The sequence below is a fragment of the Trachemys scripta genome, chromosome 5, assembly GCF_013100865.1.
Source record: "Trachemys scripta elegans isolate TJP31775 chromosome 5, CAS_Tse_1.0, whole genome shotgun sequence".
Taxonomy (NCBI): domain Eukaryota; kingdom Metazoa; phylum Chordata; order Testudines; family Emydidae; genus Trachemys; species Trachemys scripta.
In genome coordinates, this window is record NC_048302.1 from 126471824 (window position 1) to 126492655 (window position 20832).

General features: G+C 47.3%; 1 protein-coding gene across 4 annotated transcripts in view; it reads left to right on the plus strand.

Annotated features, from left to right (window-relative positions):
- The first annotated feature begins 2345 nt into the window (after nt 1-2345).
- The window catches only part of SMYD1 (SET and MYND domain containing 1), a 52121-nt gene continuing 33634 nt past the window's right edge, over nt 2346-20832 (plus strand). For all 4 annotated transcript variants that reach the window (XM_034771853.1, XM_034771854.1, XM_034771852.1 and 1 more), the window contains exons 1-2: nt 2346-2738; nt 18149-18325. In XM_034771853.1, coding sequence (XP_034627744.1) covers nt 2602-2738; nt 18149-18325 — 314 coding nt within the window. In that variant the 5' untranslated portion in view covers nt 2346-2601. The remainder of the gene's footprint in view (nt 2739-18148; nt 18326-20832) is intronic.

Below are 20832 nucleotides of genomic sequence, written 5' to 3' on the forward strand. Positions count from 1 at the left end.
TTTCATCTGCCATTTTGTTGCCCAGTCACCCAACCATACAACACAATTTCATAACTTCATCTGCACTAATGATATACATATTTAGATAGAACAGTGACTTTCAGCAGATCATATCCTTTCCCCTGATACCTTACATGGCATGCTTTATATGCGAGATCACAATTATATATAAATGAGGAATGGGGGAGTTACAGAGCACTCCCCCAAGGTATAGAGTGTTACAATAGGTCTTCATCCTGCTGCAAGGGGAAACTAGCAGACAAAGGCCCCTGGATTACACATTGCAATTGCAAAACAGAAAGGGTCAGATTGTGCCCAGTCCTTGCATAGGAGCACAAGATGGTGGGATGGCACAAGAAGTGCCCTGCACTGTCCAGCAGAGATCTTCATAAGTCCCTAGCTAGTAAGTAGGCCCTTCATGTAGCAGCTCCTGTCTGCCTTCCAAAGGGAAGTTGTTTATTTTTAATCCAGCCAAGCTCTTCTGTGCTCTACTGCTAGATAGTTACTGATAAAAACCCAAGTTAGACCATTGTGTTGATAACATATTTTAAAATATGAGAAATAAAGTGATTTTTGTCTATTAAATGTTTCCATTCATTGCTTCCCAAAGGCAGGATTCCTACAGTAAGCAGAGGTTAGGAGTGTGGCGGGGAGTTGAGTGGTTTTGGCAGGTCCCTCACACAAATCCAGATCACCACAGGAACCTCCCCAAAAACTACTTGGAGATGGATACACTCACATGTCAATGCACAATAGGAACACTGGGCACATGCAGGGCTCTAGACTTGGGCCCGAGTCTATGTTGCACAACTGAGCAGTTCTGAGATTGTCCAGAAGATGGCAGGGGTGTGTACACATACTCTCTCTCTCTCTCTCTCGCTCTCTCTCCCTGGCTCATTACATACAACCCTAGTTAGACAGAGTTCATCCTCAAGGGGCTGGGGGTCACTCAGTGGAATTCGGGGGGAGGGATAGCTCAGTGGTTTGAGCATTGGCCTGCTAAACCCAGGGTTGTGAGCTCAATCCTTGAGGGGGCCGCTTAGGAATCTGGAGCAAAATCAGTACTTGGTCCTGCTAGTGAAGGCAGGGGGCTGGACTTGATGACCTTTCAAGGTCCCTTCCAGTTCTAGGAGATAGGATATCTCCATTATCTATTTAAAAAAAAAAATTAACCACGTCATCTCTCTGTGCCTTTGTTTCCCCATCAGTTAAAGTGTATAATTCTTACCTGCCTCTCAGGGAAACAGGGATACTAAATTCATGAGTGTTTATAAAGCACTTAGAGACCCTGGGATGAAATGGGCTCAAATACCAATGTGATGGGCATGTGAGGTTACCATGAACTTTAAAAGTGCAAAGTCTCATTGAAGAACTGTAAGATGCTAAATAGCAGTATTTAGCTGATTGAGAGTCCAGGGCCACATTCTTCGCCTCAGCGACAGCAGTGTGAATGTGGAGCAACCCCGCCAACCTCAGTGAAGTTGTTCTGGATTTACACTGACTGGGTTTATAAAGGGACCACTCAATGCAGCAAAAACAAGCCTACTCTCAGGACTGCAGGCTAGGAACTTGCTGCTTTATTAAATGCATGCCCCCTAACACAGCTGGGGGAAACTCCCATAACTAACCAGTGAGGGGTAGGGGTGGAGCATGGCACCAACCCCTAAAACTCTGAGTAACCCAATTAACCCCTTGATGACCACTTTACTATAGTTGCTGTAAAGGGAGAACAGAAACTGGTCCCCATTTTTGTAATTTAATTGAACTCCCTGGTAATAATTCTCTTCCTCTCGTGCTCTGTGGGCCCAGTTCATCCATCCAATTCAGCGGAGAGGAACTTGGGTGAATTTAGTCCTCCAGCATGTTATTTCATTGAGCTTAGCCTATTAAACACTGGAGGGAATAGCTTACATGGCAAGCCTACGCTGAAAGAGATGCCAAGTTTCTGCAGTCCTTCCAGCATATTCCCCATGCTTCTATGAGCTACTTGGCTGGCATTTGAAAAGCGACTTTTCCAGGCCTGTCTTCTCCAGCAGCACTCAGGGCACGTGTTTGACTACGGCCCCCTCTCTCCTACTGTAAATCTCACTGGGGTGTGTGTGGGGGGGAAGCAGCATTGTTTCCTTACTGAAAGAGACCAGATGACAGCGCAAGGGACACACACCAGCCCACCACTTACCACTGTCTCAGCTGTTGGCTCCTGACAGACAGAAGCATGTGGTTTCTAAAAATACCCTCCTAAAGAAAATATGTGCTCTTTCCAATGGGAGAGGGTTAATTAGACTCTGTGGCCATAACCTATACGAATGCTTTCAGCTTGGGAAAATAATTCCATTGTGTTTTTCAGACGGGCTTATCCTAATGAAGCAAACGGTGCTGGTCATGCAGGACCAGCCCCTTTGATTTCTGGGCTTACAACTATATGAAGTAAAAAGCTCCCCCCACAAGTGGAAAATGGTACAGCCTCATGTAGGTGGGTGTGATGGGGACCATCTATTTCTAGGGTTGGTCTGTGGCAACCCAAAGGTGCTGAAAAAGCAGGAGTGACAAGGGACCTGGCTCACAGTGGGAGACCTGCGATGCAAGCCTGGTTTCCCTGACATGACACCAGGGGAAATGGAGATGGTGGAAGTGTTCACTTCGGAAGGCAAAGGCAGGGGGTTGAAAGCAGCCAAGGAATTCTGGGCTGGGGATGTCATCTTCGCGGAGCCAGCCTACGCTGCGGTAGTTTTTGACAGGTAAGAGAGAAGTTATTACACAGCAAAAAACCAGTCTGTGCTGCTTGTGAAGCCCGATCGGGCTGCAGTCAGTGAAGGCTTCATTAGAGTCTGGATAGCATCAAGAAAAGCTCAGAATCGCAGTCAGCAGCGCTCCACTGTGAGTCATTCTGTGGAGATGCAGGTCACAGCGACTGTCCTCTTGCTAGGACGGGATAGTCAGTCTGCTTGTCTGTTTTAAATACAGTGCAACCTGCTTCCAGGATATGATCTTGGAAGGTGCTCAGCGCCTTCAGCTTCCATTGAGAGCAGAGGGAGTGGAGGGAGCTCAGCGCCTCTCAAGATTGGTCCCCAGCGAATTATTCAAGTGGATTGCAGTGTGCAAGCTGCAATTCCAGTTACAATGAACCTCTAACTGACTTTGCTATAGGAGGCTTCCACTATATACTACATGATGCAGGTACAATATGCCATTATGCTTTGTTTTCACATATAACCCCTTTGACTATATACATAGAGAGGGCACTAATGCTGAAAGTCAGTAGATGCATTCATGCCACTGATAGTTTGTAATAGCTTGAGATTCTTTCATCCTGTGCCTCTTTATAGCCAGTTGCCCCCAAACAAATGGCCTAATGCATAGAACTTGGCAGCACTGGGCCTGCTTTAAAATGGTGTTGTACTTGCCAGTGGCTGAATTAATGGGCTGGGCTGGTACAGTCATCTTTGAGTGGAGAGATTGGATTTCTGTAACTTTCCTGCGATATTGACGAAACCCCAAAGTGAATCCTGATGAAGATGCATTTTCCAGTTGTGTTACCTGTCGTGAGCTTCTTATTTTTACATGAATAATAGTTGATCAACTTCTCTTGCGGATGTGGATGTTGAGGGCTAGATCTGCAAAGGGATTTAGGCACCTAACTGCCATGTTAGGCACCTAAGTCCAAAATTTAGATCTTTAAAACCCCTGCTCAGATGCTGCTGCCCCCGTAGATGCCAATTTTTGCCGTTAAAATCCCTTAGGCACCTACATTCCCACCAATGGGCATGCACAAAGCTTCCTGATTCCTGGTGCCAAGTGTCTAGCTCGTGCTTAAGCACCAGTGGGATCCTCAAACTAGGCATTTCTCCTGCCTATGTGGTCTGTGGGGCTTGGTCTGATGGGCATTTTCAGATGCCACCTAAGAGCACAGCAGATCAGGCCCATCATAAAGCTCAGGTGATGATTATGCACATATGCAGTGGGCCAGGGGTTAGGGTACTCAGCTGAGAAGTGAAAGGCTAGGTTCAAATCCTCTTTGCAAGGACTTGCACCCATGTCTCCAATTCCCATGTGAGTGCCCTAACCCTTGGGCTAAAGGTCATTCTGGCCTGGGGGGTTTTTCAGTCTCTCCTGGTGAAGCTGTTCCACTTTGTATGAAATCCTTAAATACTCAGCAGGGCAGGAACTGGAAGCTGGTTCTCCCAGGCGAGTGCCCTAAACGCTGGCCAGCAGAGTCATTCTCACTCTTTCTCTGGCCCAATGAATATGAGATAATAGAGTTACTCTGGATTTGACATCAATGAAATTACTCCACATTTATATTGGTGTAACTGAGAGCAGCAGTTGGCCCAAAATTCTTAAATGTGAAACTAACCTTCAGCTGCCCTTTTTCGTTCTGCACTTAGTAAAAGTCTAAACTTTCCTCAAGTGCAGCACAAAAATGAATTCTGGGATTGAATTTTGCTCAAAACTGCCATTTATTTCAGTGGGGGTTCTGCACATGGAACAAAGGTAGGATGTGATCTTAGCTATTAAAGCCTTCCACGAACAAATGGTTTCTTTGAATGAGGTCACGAGTAGCTTCTAACCCAGGGGTCAGCAACCTTTCAGAAGTGATGTGCCGAGTCTTCATTTATTCACTCTAATTTAAGGTTTCGTGTGCCAGTAATACATTTTAAATGTTTTTAGAAGGTCTCTTTCTATAAGTCTATAATATATAACTAAACTATTGTTGTATGTAAAGTAAATAAGGTTTTTAAAATGTTTAAGAAGCTTCATTTAAAATTAAATTAAAATGCAGAGTCCCCCGGACTGGTGGCCAGTACCCGGGCAGTGTGAGTGCCACTGAAAATCAAGGTTGCCCACCCCTGATCTAACCTTTCACTGTGCTTTTTAACTCTCGTCATCTGGGCTATTTTAATTCACTCACATTAAATGAATTTGCTTGGCAGCTCCATGTTACCTGGGATGAAAATGAGCTATTGAATGGAAAGAGTAGAAAACAAATGTGTGGAGTTGTTTGTGTTTGCATCTTTTCACTCCCTCTTTCCCTGCCAGTGCAGCGTCCGTGGGGAACATGTCTATGAACCTAGCACAATGACAACATAGAGGTGGAGGCCCAGATCCACAAAGGGATTTAGGCACTAACTCCCTGAGAGGGGTGGGGCTTAGGTCACACCCTTTCCTTGGCATCTGCTATTGGTTAGCTTAGATGGTTCCCTGCTCAACTTGCTGGTCTTTGTGGATTTCATTCTTAGGCACCTATCTCTCCCCATTCATTGTATAGAAAGTCTGGGTGCAGAGCTCGGGCCTGTGGATTCCACTGGGTGGCAGGACATCTAAAAGTTAGATGCTGCAACACTGAGCATTGCGATACCTAATGCCTTTATGGATTTAGTCCCTAGGTTTTATTTTGCATTTTAACATGTCATTGCAAGAGCTGCTGTTTTAAAATGTAACTGCAAATATAACACCGGCAGACCCCGGTTGCTGGCGGGTGAGAGTGAACCTGGGAACCTCTGAAGCTAAATGCATGAACCTCTACTGCATGAGCTAAAAGAAACATGGCCCTTAGTTAAGGCTGTAGAGCAAACTCATTCATCTCTAAGTGGTCTTGGCGCAACTGGATGGGACAGAACACCACACTCAGGAGGTGTGTGGGTAGGGTGACCAGATGTCCCGATTTTATAGGGACAGTCCCGATATTTGGGGCTTGTTCTTATATAGGCTTCTATTACCCCCCACCCCCATCCCGATTTTTCACACTTGCTGTCTGGTCACTCTATGTGTGGGTTACACAAACACAACTGTAGTTGAATTATGCCGAAATACCCACAATGGGTAGTGCTAGATAAATGCCAAAATCGATTAGACTAACAGACTATGGGCCCTATGCTGCTGCGAGTAGGCCAGGTTCTGCCTCCCCTTCCATTGGCCCTGATCCAGATCCCATCAAAGTCAATAGGGGTCTTTCCATTGACTTCAGTGGGCGTTGGGCCAGGCCCATTGAGTAACTTACTCTGCAGTCAGTCCCACTGGCATCAATGGATCTATTTGTGAAACAGGTAGTACTCACTAAGAGTAGGGGTGGCAGTACCTGGCAGTACCTATTGAACTCAGTGGAAAAATGGAAGCAAGATCAGGACTAAGAGGTGATTTTATAGTGATTTGTTCCTAAGCATGGTCGTTTGATGCCAGTTAATCATTCTGGCCCAAGCTGAACTAGGCTGGGTCTCAAGGATCCCTATAATGAACTGAGCAGCAGGCTAATTAAAATACCTCCAGAAGAATGTTTTGTCTCAGGCAGAGACAGCAGTAGCTTGCACAGAATGTTCTAACCCTATCTTTAAAATCAAATGGTTTTATTTAGTTCGGGTGTTTTTTTCTTTTAAATATGTTCATTGTAAAGGGACACAGCCCATTGAGACTAGTCTTAAAGATTGTAGCTGCCTTGCAGACTCATCTAGAAATGGATTGTTATGATTATACACCGTTCTTGGAGAACTGTTCTTGGGAGCCAGTTATGCTCATGTTAAAGACCTAGACCTTCTTCAGTCAGATCTTTGCGTACAGATCCTTATCTCTGTGATGAGCCCCTTTGACTACAATGGCGCTACTCCACTTTACACCAGCTGAGGTCAGGCCCTTAGATTGTTTTCTTTGACATGAGAAGGCTGCTTGGTGTCTTGCAGAACAAGGAGCAATGGTCTCAAGTTGCAGTGGGGGAGGTCCAGGTTGGATATCAGGAAAAACTATTTCACTAGGAGGGTGGTGAAACACTGGAATGCGTTACCTAGGGAGGTGGTGGAGTCTCCTTCCTTGGAGGTTTTTAAGGCCCGGCTTGACAAAGCCCTTGCTGGGATGATTTAGTTGGGAATTGGTCCTGCTTTGAGCAGGCGGTTGGACTAGATGACCTCTTGAGGTCCCTTCCAACTCTGATATTCTATGATTCTATGATTCTATGATTCTTGCAGCTAAGGATCTCAAAGAGCTTCACAAGCCCTCATTAATCCGCACAGCGCCCTGTCGAGGTAGGTATTATCCTATCAGTGCTCCACGTATTCTACACTGCTCTATCTACTGACCACAGCAAGCCTCATCCCCACATGGTGTAACTTGCCATAACCTATGTCTATGAACGCCAGCTAGGGACTGGGACCAATATACGGAGCTTTGCAGGCCTACGTGTGGAAGCAGTGTGGAAGGCATCGGTATAAAAGTCTGTGTCTACACGAGATTATTTTTCTTAACGTTTCCTACCCTTGCTGCTACCAGTTCAGCTCTCCCTGTGCTAGTGACTGTGGAGGTGCTATGTGCTAGTGTAAACAGGCCACCATGTTTTGCCATCATGTCATCTTCCAGGTAAGGCCCGTGACTCGGGGTGTGAATTGCTAGTGAAAGTCCTGTTAAAAGAAACTTTCCATTTTCTCTCTCCCCCCCCCCACAACCCCTTTTTTATTTTTTGAAAAATGATCCTTGGAAAATGTCAATTATTATTGGGACCCCACCCCCCAAGTTGTTTTCAGTGTAAGCAGAGCATAGTAATCCCTAGCTATACACTATACACTATTTATAGTCAGACTCCCGGGGCAGCTGTTTCAAAGCCTTGCAGGTTTTGAAATAATACAGCTTAAAAAAATCAGTTCTATAAATAATTCCAATATTGCTCCCTTCCCTCAAAAATGTTATCTGGACAGAATAGCTTACCGTGCAAGGGACTAGATGTTATGTTTGCAATGGGATAGATTTCCTATCCTAACAGACCTTTTCCTTCCTGAACTTCTATCAACAGAACAACAGTCCATCTAGTCTGGTATGCTGTTTCTAAAAGTATTTCAGAGCATTGGGGATCTCCTTCTGCCTCTGTATGATGCACCAAACTGTGCTATATTATACCTAATCCTAGCTGGCGAGCAGTTCACCCCCTTGTTATTTGTATTACAGTACTGCTTAGAGGTCCCAGCTGAGGCCAGAGCTCCATTGTGAGGTGATGGGCAGACACATAGTAAGTGATACTTCTTCACTGCTCCAAAGAGTTTACAAGCTAAATAGACCTGGCAGAAAAAGGAAGGGTTATTATCCCCATTTTACAGAAGGGGAGCTGAACCAAGCCACAGAGGATTAAGCAGTTTGTGTAAATTCAGAAGAGAGGTCTAACTGGCTCACTTTAAGTAGTTGTTGCTCCGGTGGCTGTCATTGGGTCCTTAGAGCATATCGGTAAAGTTCAGCCCTCAGCTACATACATTGACTGCTCCCAATGAGTTAACTAGGTTTGTATAAATGAAGGATAATAGAGCCACGTGAGTTCAAAATTCCTCTTGCATTTTCCATAAGACCTGGGCTGCTGCTGCTTCACTTCCTGTCTTTAAAACCTCATGTGGTTTTGTTATGCATTGTTTAAAAGGTTGCTGTGCTCCTCCCCAGAGGTGGCTGCTTTTCAGAGATGCGTGAAATGCTCCCTATACATGTTGCATGTCAGTTTTGCTTTGGAATCCTTCTACACAGAGATACTATTAATGTGAGATCAAAACCTTTACTTTCTTCCTGCTCTCATGGGGGAAAAAAAACCCAGCAGCCCAAGGTCAGTGGTTCTTCTGTGACACATCCTCCTGAAAGCCTTCCTTTGCTTTGACGGGTACATTTTTTACAAACCCTTTTCAGCTGCTGTCTACATGTGTGCAGCAAGAAGGCTCCCCTTAATGACTGTGGAGAGGACCCCTCCATTCCCAGGCATTATCTCTCTCCTTGCTTCCCAGTGCAGTACTCTTGTGTGTTTTTATCAGCCCTGTGGCTCTTTGCTGCCTTACAAGGAGCGTAATCTCTGCTGCACCTTTCTGCCCCCATGACTTGACAGCTGATAGAACACAGTCTTGCATTTCTGACCAGCACCCAGTTCTGCCATTTGACTCAAGAGAGCAGGCCACTGCTCCTGCTATTAGCACAGCACCTGCTGGCCAGCCTGCCTACTGTTGGCATTCCAGCATGCCTGATCATTGTCATCCTACAAGCCACTGTTTAACGTGGGACTTTACACTCTGCCTATAATCTCGTTTGCAATTGTCGCTTAATAAAGCTCTGTTTGTGTTGCAAAACCTAGAGTGGAGGGAGCAAGGCATATGTTGTTAGCAGCACCTGGCAATGCTAGACGAATTAGAGCTGTGTTGGCCTTTCCATTGTAAGTAGAGAGAAAGGATGGCTGTGTGGTTAAGGCACTGGATGAGGCCTCGAAAGCTCTGGGTTGAAGTCCCAGCTCTGGCACAGACCTCCCATGCATAGTTTCTCTCAGCCCCAGTTTCCCATTTGCAAAAGGTGGGTGATAATCATAGGACTGGAAGGGACCTGGAGAGGTCATCTAGTCCAGTCCCCTGCACTCATGGCAGGGCTAATAAATAATGCTTCCTTTGCCTGTCCTGTCTATTTAGATTGTGAGTTCTTTGGAGCAAGGATTCTCCCTTCTAGGTGCATCACAGTGCCTACCTAGCACAATAATGCATTGCTTGTGGCCTTTGGCTGGTAGGTTTGATATTGTTACGTTTATTTGGATTCTCTTGTACTCAATAAGACATGCTTAGACTTATTTATACCCGCTTACCACTGTTAAGGGTGTGTTTCCACAGCAAAAGCTGTGCACAGGCTAGCCTACCTGAACTAGTTTGAACCCAGCTGGTTCAACAACAGCATTGAAGTAGGCTCCGTGTGAGGAGTACAAGCCCGACGTGGCCCGTCAGTACATACTCAGTTTGCTAGCCTAGGCTGTGCTGTATTCACTGCCTTTGTTACCAGTGCTAACCGGATTCAAGCTAGCTCAAGCAGGCTAGCCTGTGCACATAGACATATCCTCAGTTTCCAGTTCATTCGTGGTATAACTCTGTATAGGAGACTGGGGTGGAAGGGTCCTGAAGGTTCTGGGGCTTACGGCAGAGGAGAGAAATGGCTTCCCCTTTTTTCCAAACAGAGCAAGTGACCAGGATAGGCAGCTATAGGGATGAAAGCTGTAGAGTTAGGTGCATGATGGGTGGGCATCTGCCTCCCTCTGAAGTATCTGACATTGGGCACTATCAAAGAAAGGATGGCAGGTTAAACAGACCCTTGACCTATTGTGCTATTGGCACTTCCCATGTGTTTTATGAGAGCCACAAATGAAGCCTTTATGTGTTCAGAGAGGAAAGTCTAAATCTCACCCTTTGAAGTGTAAACGGTAAGCTAGTAAACTACGGAGCCAGCTGGTTGCACCTGTTGTGTCCTCTGGATATAAATGTCCTTCGCATTTCGAATGAACTTTCTGGGGACAGCTGATTCTTCTGAGAAACCTGCCATCGCCAGCCAGTCGGCATGAAAGAGGAAGGTGTTCTAAAGAGCAAACACAAGGGTATAACACAAGGGTATAAACTCCTCTTGAAATGTGAGGCACATAAGCTAGAGAGGTTACTCGTTACCTTTTAGGTTTAATAGGCTGGTGATGAGCATATGAAGACGTCAGTGACAAGTTCTAAATTGCTAACCTTTGAATTTTCCAAAGTGCACTTGATTCATTACTAACATCCTATGATGGCTGTTAATGCTAGTCTCCTGGTGGCTTTTGGCTAATATTACAATCTGCCACCTAAAATCCTACCTGTGTTCAGTAATTTTGCAATTTTTCAGAAGTCTTCTTTATTTCCTGGCCTCAGCTGTGGTTTAATGTTGCTTGTATACTGTTAGACAGCTAACACATTGGATCCCAGAGGTGGCTGCACTTTAGGGTTACCAGACAGCAAATGTGAAAAATCGGGACAGGGGTGTGGGGGTGTAATAGGAGCCTAGATAAGGAAAAGACCCCAAAATTGGGACTGTCCCTTTAAAATCGGGACATCTGGTCACCCTACGGCACTTCAGTGATAGGTAAACAGATTCCTATGTGTATATATGGTTTTATTCAGGAGAAAACAAAGTTAGCTCCTTTTTTAGGGCCTGATCTTGCTGCCATTAAACCAATGGACAAACTTCCAGTGATTTCACTGGGAGCACAGTCAAGTCAGTATGAGGCAACATTTCAATCATTGCGTATATAGGACCTGATCCTGCAAATCCTTACCCTGAATGGTACTTGTGATGCTGGTGGACCAGGTGCCAGCTCATGCTGAAGCCCCTGGTTAATTCACTTGTGTATTAGTATAGATCAAAATAATTGCTAAATGTAGAAGAGTGCATTTGGTGTTTAAACTTCATGAAAACTAGGTGCATTATTTTCACTTATCTGTATCCTGTTATACTATAATAGCAAAGATTTACATTGTTCATATCCCATAACTAAATAGCCCATCAAACAGGAAGAGGCCTTGTGGAATGCAAATGAAGAAATTTAACAGAAAAGTGCTAATTTCAAAGCAAGAGGTCATTGTGTGTAATAATCGGAGGTCAAAGACTCTGAGGGTAGGTCTACACTTACCTCCAGGTCCGGCGGTAAGCAATCGATCTTCTGGGATCGATTTATCGCGTCTTGTCTAGATGCGATAAATCGATCCTGGATCTATCCCGGAAGTTCTTGCTGTCGACGCCGATACTCCAGCTCAGCGAGAGGAGTACGTGGCATCGACGGGGGAGCCTGCCTGCCACGTCTGGACCCACGGTAAGTTCGGACTAAGTACTTCGAATTCAGCTACGTTAATAACGTAGCTGAATTTGCGTACCTTAGTTCGAAGTGGGGGGTTAGTGTGGACCAGGCCTCAATGAGATCCTCACTCTCTGTCATCAAAGGAAAAGCCCATGTGGGTAGTGACCCTGCCAGCTTGTTTTCTGTGAGAAGACACTATAAGTATGGATTCAAGGCAGGATCTCTGGACTGTTTGGACTCTTATAGATAAATGTACTATATGCAAAGCGGAGATCCCAACAGATATTCTGGGTACTCTGAAAGCCATTTGGGAAACTGGCAGTTTATTACATTACTGCCACCATTTGAAATTACAAACCATGACTCACCTGTGCATATAGTTTACCTGCTTTAACCTCTTAATAATACTCACTTCCTTAGCTAATAAACCTTTAGTTAGTTTACTATAGAATTGGCTGCCAGCGTTGTCTTTGGTGTAAGATCTGGAGTACCAATTGATCTAGGGTTAGTGACTGGTCTCTTGGGACTGGGAGGATCCTGATGTGGTGTGATTTTTGGTGTAAGTGACCTTTTATCACAAAGTCCAGTTTGTCTGGTTGGCAAGATACACTGGAGAGTCTAAAGGAACTGTCTGTAACACCCTGGTAAGACTGGTACAGTGATCCAAGAGTTCACATTTGTTACTGGCTTGGGGAAATCTAATTATAGAACATATCCCCAGCTTGGGGTGTCTGCCCTGTTTTCTGACAGTCTGCCCGGAGGTAGGCACTCACAGTTGTGAACCACGCCAGACAGGATGACAGTACTGCCTCATGCAAATAGTCCAGCTGGAGTCAATTATGGGGCCACCATTGGGATTAAAGACCATTCCCATGTGTTATAGTTTTCCATACACAAAGACCAACCACACACTTTCCATCTGAATGATCTTTATTTTGCATTAAGAGAATAAATAAAACAAGAGACAACAAAATTAAAGACTTCATGGGAGAGCACAGAGAGTGTTTCCTCTGGAGCAGGCTGCATCTGAATGCCCAATGGCAGCTACCCCTGCAGCTGTGTGGATGTGGAGGAGCGTCTTCTCTCTGTTTAAAGGTGCTACACAAAAAAGTAATAATGGAGACAAGTTCATTAATCATAACATGAATATGAGTTTGAAGGATTAGGCCCCTAGTGCATAAAATGTGTAAAGCATTTGGGGATGAAAAAAATCTGTGTTGGTGGAACTTGTTTAATTGACTTTCTTCATATTATCAGTTTTTTAAACAGCACCACGTCACCAGTGCAGTGAAGCCTTTTCTAGACTGGTGGCTGCATAGATTTCAGTCATTAGTTGCCAGCCATTGAAGTACCTGCTACCAGCCTTTGGGATGGAATGTGAAGGCTGTTTAACAGTGTATAGGCAACACTAAACAACAGCTGAGGGCAGAGAATACAGACGAATTCTATGAAAGTGCAAAACTCCTGAACGCAGGTAGATTTTAGTTGGATACAGTAAGAGTAGCCAAATGTAGCCAGGACACCAGTATTAATGACCAAAACAGGGGGTTAGTAATGAATCAAGTGCTAGTTTAAGCCCCAGTGTAGACCGACAAGGCTGCTATTTGCACTAGTAGAGCTTACTCCGGTTTTGAGCAGGAGTAATCTCATCTGTGCAAATAGAGGTACGGCTACACTTGTGGTTGTAATCAGGGCAATATCCCCAGTCTAAAATCAAAGACCTAAATCAATGATGGGTATGAACCATTGGAAAGCAGCCCGATGTATTGAAGATGGGACACTTGGGGATTCCCTTGTACAGGAGTCAGTTTAGGTTCCAAACTCCCCTGTGTATGAACCAAACTATCTGTGGTAGAATGAGAGCACCTCACACCCGTTAATATCTTTATTTATCCTCACAACACCCCTTTGATGTAGGGCACTACACCCGCAGCTTCCCTACTGTTGTTGTTTGGCTAGCTAGATCAAAACTAGCTCAGGCATGTCTATGCATTCTCTGATTACAATGTAGACCTCTCCTTAGGGTACGTCTACACTGCAGCCAGGGCAGTGAATAGCAACTTGGATACAGTACCCAAACTTCTTTAATCTAGTAGCTCACTGAAAGTAGCAGTGAGGACACAGCAGTGTGAACTGCTACCCCTCCCCCCCTCCAGGCATGTATTCCCTTGTGCAGCTCACGCTGCAGCATCCTCACTGCTATTTTTAGCAAGCTAGCGAGATGAAAGCTAGCGCAGGTAACTGCACATCACGCACCCGGCTGCAGCGTAGATGTACCCTAGATGATTTACCCAGGGTAATGCAGGGGGTCTGTGGCAGGACAGAGAAATGAACCCATGTCTCTAAAGTCCCAGGCTAGGACCTGAAACACTGGATCCTTCCTCCAACTGTCCCTAAGCTTGTGTTCAATGTCTATTTCTATGTATTGTCAGCATCATGGCAGAGAGGACATTCCTGTTTTACCCACTTGGTGTCGTACCCACTTTACCTACAGACTTTTTTTTTAATTACTGCTTTAATGTTGTAAAATCCTGCCAGACGCAGGGTGATCTGGATTTTAAAAGTGCATTTGTTTTTCCTATTCCCACACCATAAGTTATATGCTATGTTTCAGGTGGAACAGTCGATAAGGTTTCTATGACATTTTCCTTATTTCCCAATCCGACCTGTGTTCTGGAAACTTTCCGGCTCCTAATATTTCTTTATATAGAGGATCATGTCTGCAATGCACTCTAGTAGTCACAAACCTGTTTTTCCGGGAGTTAGACAGGCTCTTGGAGGAAAGTAAAATGATGCGGTAAACAGTAGCCAGGTAGATGGAGGGAGCTACAATTGTGGCAAGGATTAGTTGCAGAGAGAACATGGTAAATGCTTTGTAAACAATAGTACTCAGTCGTATGGTAACAAGCAGTACCGTTCCCCTGGATTGTCCTAAGAGTGTGCACTTTACTCGGACAGGCCCCTATTCAGCAAGATACATGAGCTAACTTTAAGCATATGAGTGGCCCCTTTGATTTCTGTGAGACAGTTTACATACCTAACAGGTGAAGCAGAGCTATAACCATCCATTAGAAGGCAGTGACGCATATCAACACTAGCCGTCTGGTTACAAATATCTCCAGGTGATTTATTGCTATCCAGTGCTCTTGCCATGTCTCTATGGTGGTGGGTAGGTTATGGGTGGTTTATGCCCTCAGCAAGTTCTTTGTGGTTATGTCCCGGAGAAATCCTACATGTCTGTTTGTCACACACACACACACAGAGCTTCTCAGCCCTTCCAGTAGAGTTGCTACCTGTACTGGTTTTTCCCAGAATTGTCCCCTTTTTTGAGGTAGCTCTCCTCAGAAATCTGTAAGGGTGCTCAGTAAACACTGTCCTGTTTTATGGTCCCAGGATCACCCCAGATGTCCCCTTTTTTGTACCTCAGAGGTGACCTCTAGGCTTGGCACGTTATAGTCAGTTATGAAAGTAAAAAAATTGTGCGAGCCCTGGCACCTCTTTCATTATAAATTAAGCACTGGAGGTGGAAACCCTAAACTCTCAATGAAAATGGGAGATAGAAACTGGTATCGCCAAGGGGGTGCCCAAAATCAGGACCTTCCCAAGTAATGCGGAAGATGGAACAGCTCTGGCTGGGGCCTTTGGGGACCATCTTGTGGAGAGCAAGCCAGGGAGCTCCATGATGTGTATTGCTGGGGTGTGTGAAGGTGACAGAAATGTCCCAGTGGACAAAGCAAGCACTCCTGTCTGTCAAGATGGATTTGCTAGCAGCAGTCCTTTATGGGAGATGTGAAGAATCATAGTAATCACTCTCATGAATTCATGGCTGAGGGAGGGTGTGTCAGTGGAGAGGGAGGAAGGAGAAGGAATAAGGGAGAGAAAATAAGTATGGGGGCAGGGGGACTGGCTGGGGCAGCACTCCTAGGTTTTAAACCTCAGCTTGGCAGCTATTCATTCGACAAACAGGGAAAAAAAATTCAGGAACATTGGTGAGTGTGTGAGTGTCTTTACCTGCTTTGTGGGAGCAGCGGCGGCTCCAGGCACCAGCGCTCCAAACGCGTGCTTGGGGCAGCAAACCGCGGGGGGCGCCCTGCCGGTCCCTGCGAGGGTGGCAGTCAGGCAGCCTTCAGCGGCATGCCTGCGGGAGGTCCGCCGGTCCCACGGATTTGGTGGCAATTCGGCGGTGGGTACGCCGAAGCCGCGGGATGGGCAGATCTCCCGCAGGCATGCCGCTGAATCCGCGGGACCCGGGGCCTCCCTCAGGCAAGCCGCCGAAGGCGGCCTGCCTACCGTGCTTGGGGTGGCAAAAAAGCTAGAACCGCCCCTGCGCAGGGCTGCCCAGAGGATTCAGGGGGCCTGGGGCAAAGCAATTTCGGGGGCCCCTTCCATAAAAAAAAGTTGCAATACTGTAGAATACTATATTCTTGTGGGGGCCCCTGTGGGGTCCAGGGTCTGGGGCAAATTGCCCCACTTGCCCCTCCCCTGGGTGGCACTGCCCCTGTGTGGGAGAGGGTGAGGGGGGGAATTCTTGCTGCCCTCCTCCCACTCCTCTTTGCTCCCAGTGCACTGAGGGATTTAGGCCTGCCTGTCTCACCCCTGCCATTGCATGGGTGTGTGTGTGAAAATTAATGCTTCTCTCTCCCCTGTGAGAAATGTCCCCCGTGGAGCCACAGAGAGCTTGGCAGCTGGGCTCTCACGCAGGTTTGAGCTCAGTGTAATCTGTTGAATTCAGAGGAGTTACCCTCGAGTTACACCAGTGTAAAGAGGTCAGGATCAGGTCCTCTGCACTGACTGTGGCAGTTTTTTTCTGGTTCTGCTGAGTGACGGACTCACTAAAACAATGAGGAGTCCTTGTGGCACCTTAGAGACTAACACATTTATTTGGGCATAAGCTTTCGTGGGCTATAAAGCCACAAGGACACCTCATTGTTTTTGCTGATACAGACGAACACGGCTACCCCAATAAATAATCACTAAATGAATTTTTAGGGCAAATTCTCAGTGGACAGGCAGCTAATGTTTTAACAAGGGCCTACCGGGAAAACGGTGTCCCTTTAGCAATGATGATATGAACCAGGAGTGCATATGCTGGAGACAGGAAGCTTGGCGGACTGGGGAATGCATCCATTTGTTCCCTCTTTTAAACAAAAAAGCTCTTTCATACTTATAGCCCAGGAAAGAGGCAACAGAACTTGGCAAAGACATTGATATTAACTGCACTTTGCTTGAAATGTTTATCCTTCCTTCCCGATAGGCATGTGGAATATATTGCTCAGTATTATTCAGTTTATTGGGTGTGATGACCTCATGGGGTTGGTGTGATGGGTTCGGTCACAGAGACGCCCTTGGGACTGTCACCTGATGTGCTGAAATTACCTCTGAGCCTGTTTTCCCTGCCAGTTTGGGACTCCAGAACCCTGCTTTGTTGAGCCAGACACGCTAGCCTGCTGCAACACAGACCCAGAGTCCGGGCCACGCCCCCAAAGCTGCAGACTTTAACTAAAAACAGCTCAACAGGTTACCTGTCTCCAGCACCCAGACACCCAACCCCAATGCGATCCAAAAATCCAAATAAATCCGTTTTACTCTGTATAAAGCTTATACAGGGTAAACTCATAAATCGTCTGCCCTCTATAACACTGATAGAGAGATATGCACAGCTGTTTGCTTCCCCAGGTATTAATCACTTACTCTGGGTATACTAATAAACAAAAGTGATTTTATTAAGTATAAAAAGTAGGATTTAAGTGGTTTCAAGTAATAACAGACAGAACAAAGTAAGTCACTAAGCAAAATAAAACAAAACATGCAAGTCTAAGCCTAATACATTAAGAAACTGATTGCACGTAATATCTCACCCCCAGAGATGTTCCAATAACCTTCTTTCACAGACTAGACTCCTTCCTAGTCTGGGCCCAATCCTTTCCCCTGGTACAGTCCTTGTTAGTTCCAGCAGACATCTTAGGTGGTAGAAAGGGATATTCTCATGACTGGGACTCTTGGTCCTGCTCCATCCCCTTTTATAATTTTGGCCCAAGGCGGGAATCTTTTGTCTCTCTGGGTCCCCACCCCTCCTTCTAAATGGTCAGATGCCACTGTAATACCTCATTCTTCATTACCCCTGGGCTGGCCCACAAATACACAGGAAGACTTGCAGGTAAATAAACCATTTATAACCAATTATTCTAGTCAATATGAGCCATCAAGATTCTAAACCACCATTAATGGCCCACACTTTGCATAATTACAATAGGACCTCAGAGTTATACTTCATATTCAAAGTTTCAGATACAAGAATGATATATTCATACAAATAGGATGAATATATTCAGTAGGTTAAAAGCTTTGTAATGAGCTCTTACAAGAGACCTTTTGGATAAAGCATATTCCAGTTACCTCATATTCACACTCATAAGCATATTTCCATAAAACATATGGAATGCAATGTCACAGCTGGGACCCAGGTTATCCTCCCTGGGAACATCTCCATGGAGCCTGGGGCCAGCTGGGAAGTTTGGATCGGGATCCGATGAACTTTTCCTGGATGCTGACTGCCGTCTCCTTTTGTCTTTTTAGCCTTACTCATCTGGTCTGCCATACCTGCTTTAAAAGGCAGGAGAAGCTCCACCGCTGTGGTCAGTGTAAGTTTGCCCACTACTGTGATCGAACCTGCCAGAAGGACGCCTGGCTGAACCACAAACATGAATGCTCTGCCATCAAGGCGCATGGGAAAGCGCCCAACGAAAACATCAGGTGAGAGGGCAAGGGTGATGATTTTGGTCTGGTTCCTGAGTAGGCCTGAAAAATGTAGGCTTGAGGGGGAGCTTCTCTTCTGTGCTCACTCCTCTCCACCCCTCCCTACCTGTCGCTTTCCCCTAAGGTAGGAAAAAAGTGGGAGTGCAGTGGTCTACAACCTTTTTACGCCCAAGATCGCTTTTTGAATTTAAGGGCAACCCAGGATCTACCCTGCCCCTTCCCCGAGGCCCCGCCCCTCCCCTGAAGCACCACCCCATTCACTCCATCCCCCCCCCGTGTCTCGCTCTCCCCCACCCTCACTCACTTTCACCGGGCTGGGGCAGGGGGTTGGGATTCCAAAGGGGGTGTTGGCTCTGGGCAGGGGCCGAGGGGTTCGCAGTGTGGGAGGGGGCTCAGGGCAGAGCCTGGGGCAGGGGGTTGAGGTGCAGGAGGGGGTAAGGGGTGCAAACTCTGGGAGGGAGTTTGGGTGCAGGAGTGGCCTCTGGGCAGGAGGGGGTACAGGGTGTGGGCTCTGGGAGGGGGTTAGGGCTAGGGCAGGGGATTTGGGTGCAGGAAAGGGTTTGGGGTGCTGGCTTTGGGAGGGGGCTCAGGGCTGGGGCAGGGCTTTGGGGTGCTGGAGGGGGTTCGGGGTGCAGGAGGGGGTATGGGGTGCTGGCTCCGAGAGGGGGCTCAGGACTGGGGGTTGGGGTGTGGAATCCTGCCAGGGACACTTATCTCGGGCAGCTCCCGTGTGGTAGTGCAGCAAGGCTAAGGCAGAGTCCCTGCCTGCCTTGGCCCCATGCTGCTCCCGTAAGGGGCCAACGTGCCCCTGTGGTCCCTGCGTGGGCGGGCAGGGGCAGGGCCGGCTCCAGGCACCACCTGAGCAAGGTGGTGTTTGGGGCGGCAGCTTGTAGGAGGCGGCATTCCGCCCAATCCTAGGGTGGCACGGCCGCCTTTTTTTTTTTTTTTTTTTTGGTGGTGTTCTGCTCTAGCCGCCCTGTAGGGGGCGGCGCGGAGGACGGGAGCGCCCTGCAGCAAGCCTGGAAGGGCAGCCCGCGTCCTTCCCTCCCAGCTGATCAGAGCAACGCAGAGCCCTCCCAGCAGGCTTTACCATTCTGGCTGCCCCGTTTTTTTTTTTTTTTTGCTTGGGGGCATGTGGCTCCGCGCGCTGCCCCTCTCTGCAGGCACCACCCTGCAGCTCCCATTGGTCACAGTTCCCCGTTTCCAGCCAATGGGAGCTGCGGGGGCAGTACTTGCAGGCAGGACAGCGCATGGAGACCCCTGCCCCTCTGCCCCCTGGGGCTGCGGGGGCATGCTGGCCACTTCCAGGAGCGGTGTGGGGCTGGGGCAGGCAGGGAGCCTGCCTTAGTGGCAGTGGTCAGCCCCGCTGCACCACCGGAGATCGCGATCAACTGGGAAAGTCTCTAGGATTGACCCAGTCGATCGCGATCGACCGGTTGGTGACCACTGCTCTAGTGTTTGGAATCAGAACTGCTCACCTGTGTGTCGTAGATTCTACACTGGAAAGAGCAATAGGGGATTCTCTTTTAGTTCAAGTGGTAGGGGCCTGTGCTTTTTGGAGCAGCTCACCCTTCTGCTCCGCCTCCTCCCCGAGCACACAGTGGCTGCTTCACTTCTCCTGCCTCCCAGGCTTGCGGCGCCAATCAGCTTAGGTGCCGCAAGCCTGGGAGGCGGGAGCAGTGAAGCAGCCACGGCGTGCTCAGGGAGGAGGCAGGGCAAGGGTGAGCTGGGGCGGGGAGTTCCCCTGTGTGCCGCCCCCCCCTTGCTGCAGGCGGCCCTCCCCACGCTCCACTGCCCCAGCTCCCTCCACCTAAATGCCGGCGGCGACCGGGGCCGGCGAAGATCCGGCCGCCGCCGAAGAAAATGGAGCCCCCCAAATCCTAGCACCTTGTCGACTAAATGGTTGCACCTGCTATTTGTCGAACCCCAATCACCTACTGAACAGTGCTGTGTACACTTCCAGCCATGTATAAATAACGCAGCAGGGGAGAGGAAAATCCATTCATTGGTTGGGAAGCTACTGAATGTTTGGAGTTGCAGGGACAGACAGCTTAGAGCGGTGAGGAGAGCTGGGAATAGTTTTGGCCTTTCACTTGCTCACTCCAAATAAATTGGGGAATCTGCTGGTAGCCCCAAGGAAGGTGTGTCTAAAAGCCGTTCCTTCCAACAGCAAAGTTGGCAGCTCTCGCCATCCAGAAAATAACAAACATTTCTGCAGTGAAGCAAGTTAATCTCCCCTTAAAATAAGAAGTTAAAAGGCAGGTTGGCTTTCGCTAGGACATGGAATTGCCATCTGCTTTCCCTGGGTTTAGTCTGTGCCTCACTGTAGAGTTCCTTCACTTATCAGGCTAGCTATTAATAGCGTCTGTATAAAAATACCCCTTTGTGATACATGAGACTGAAAGGTATTGTTAGCTAGTGGCACACGTAGCTCCAGGGGCTAGCAATCACTCAGACGGCGCTGGCATTGGAATGTGTGTTGCCAACCACCAGTGTGGGTGTTC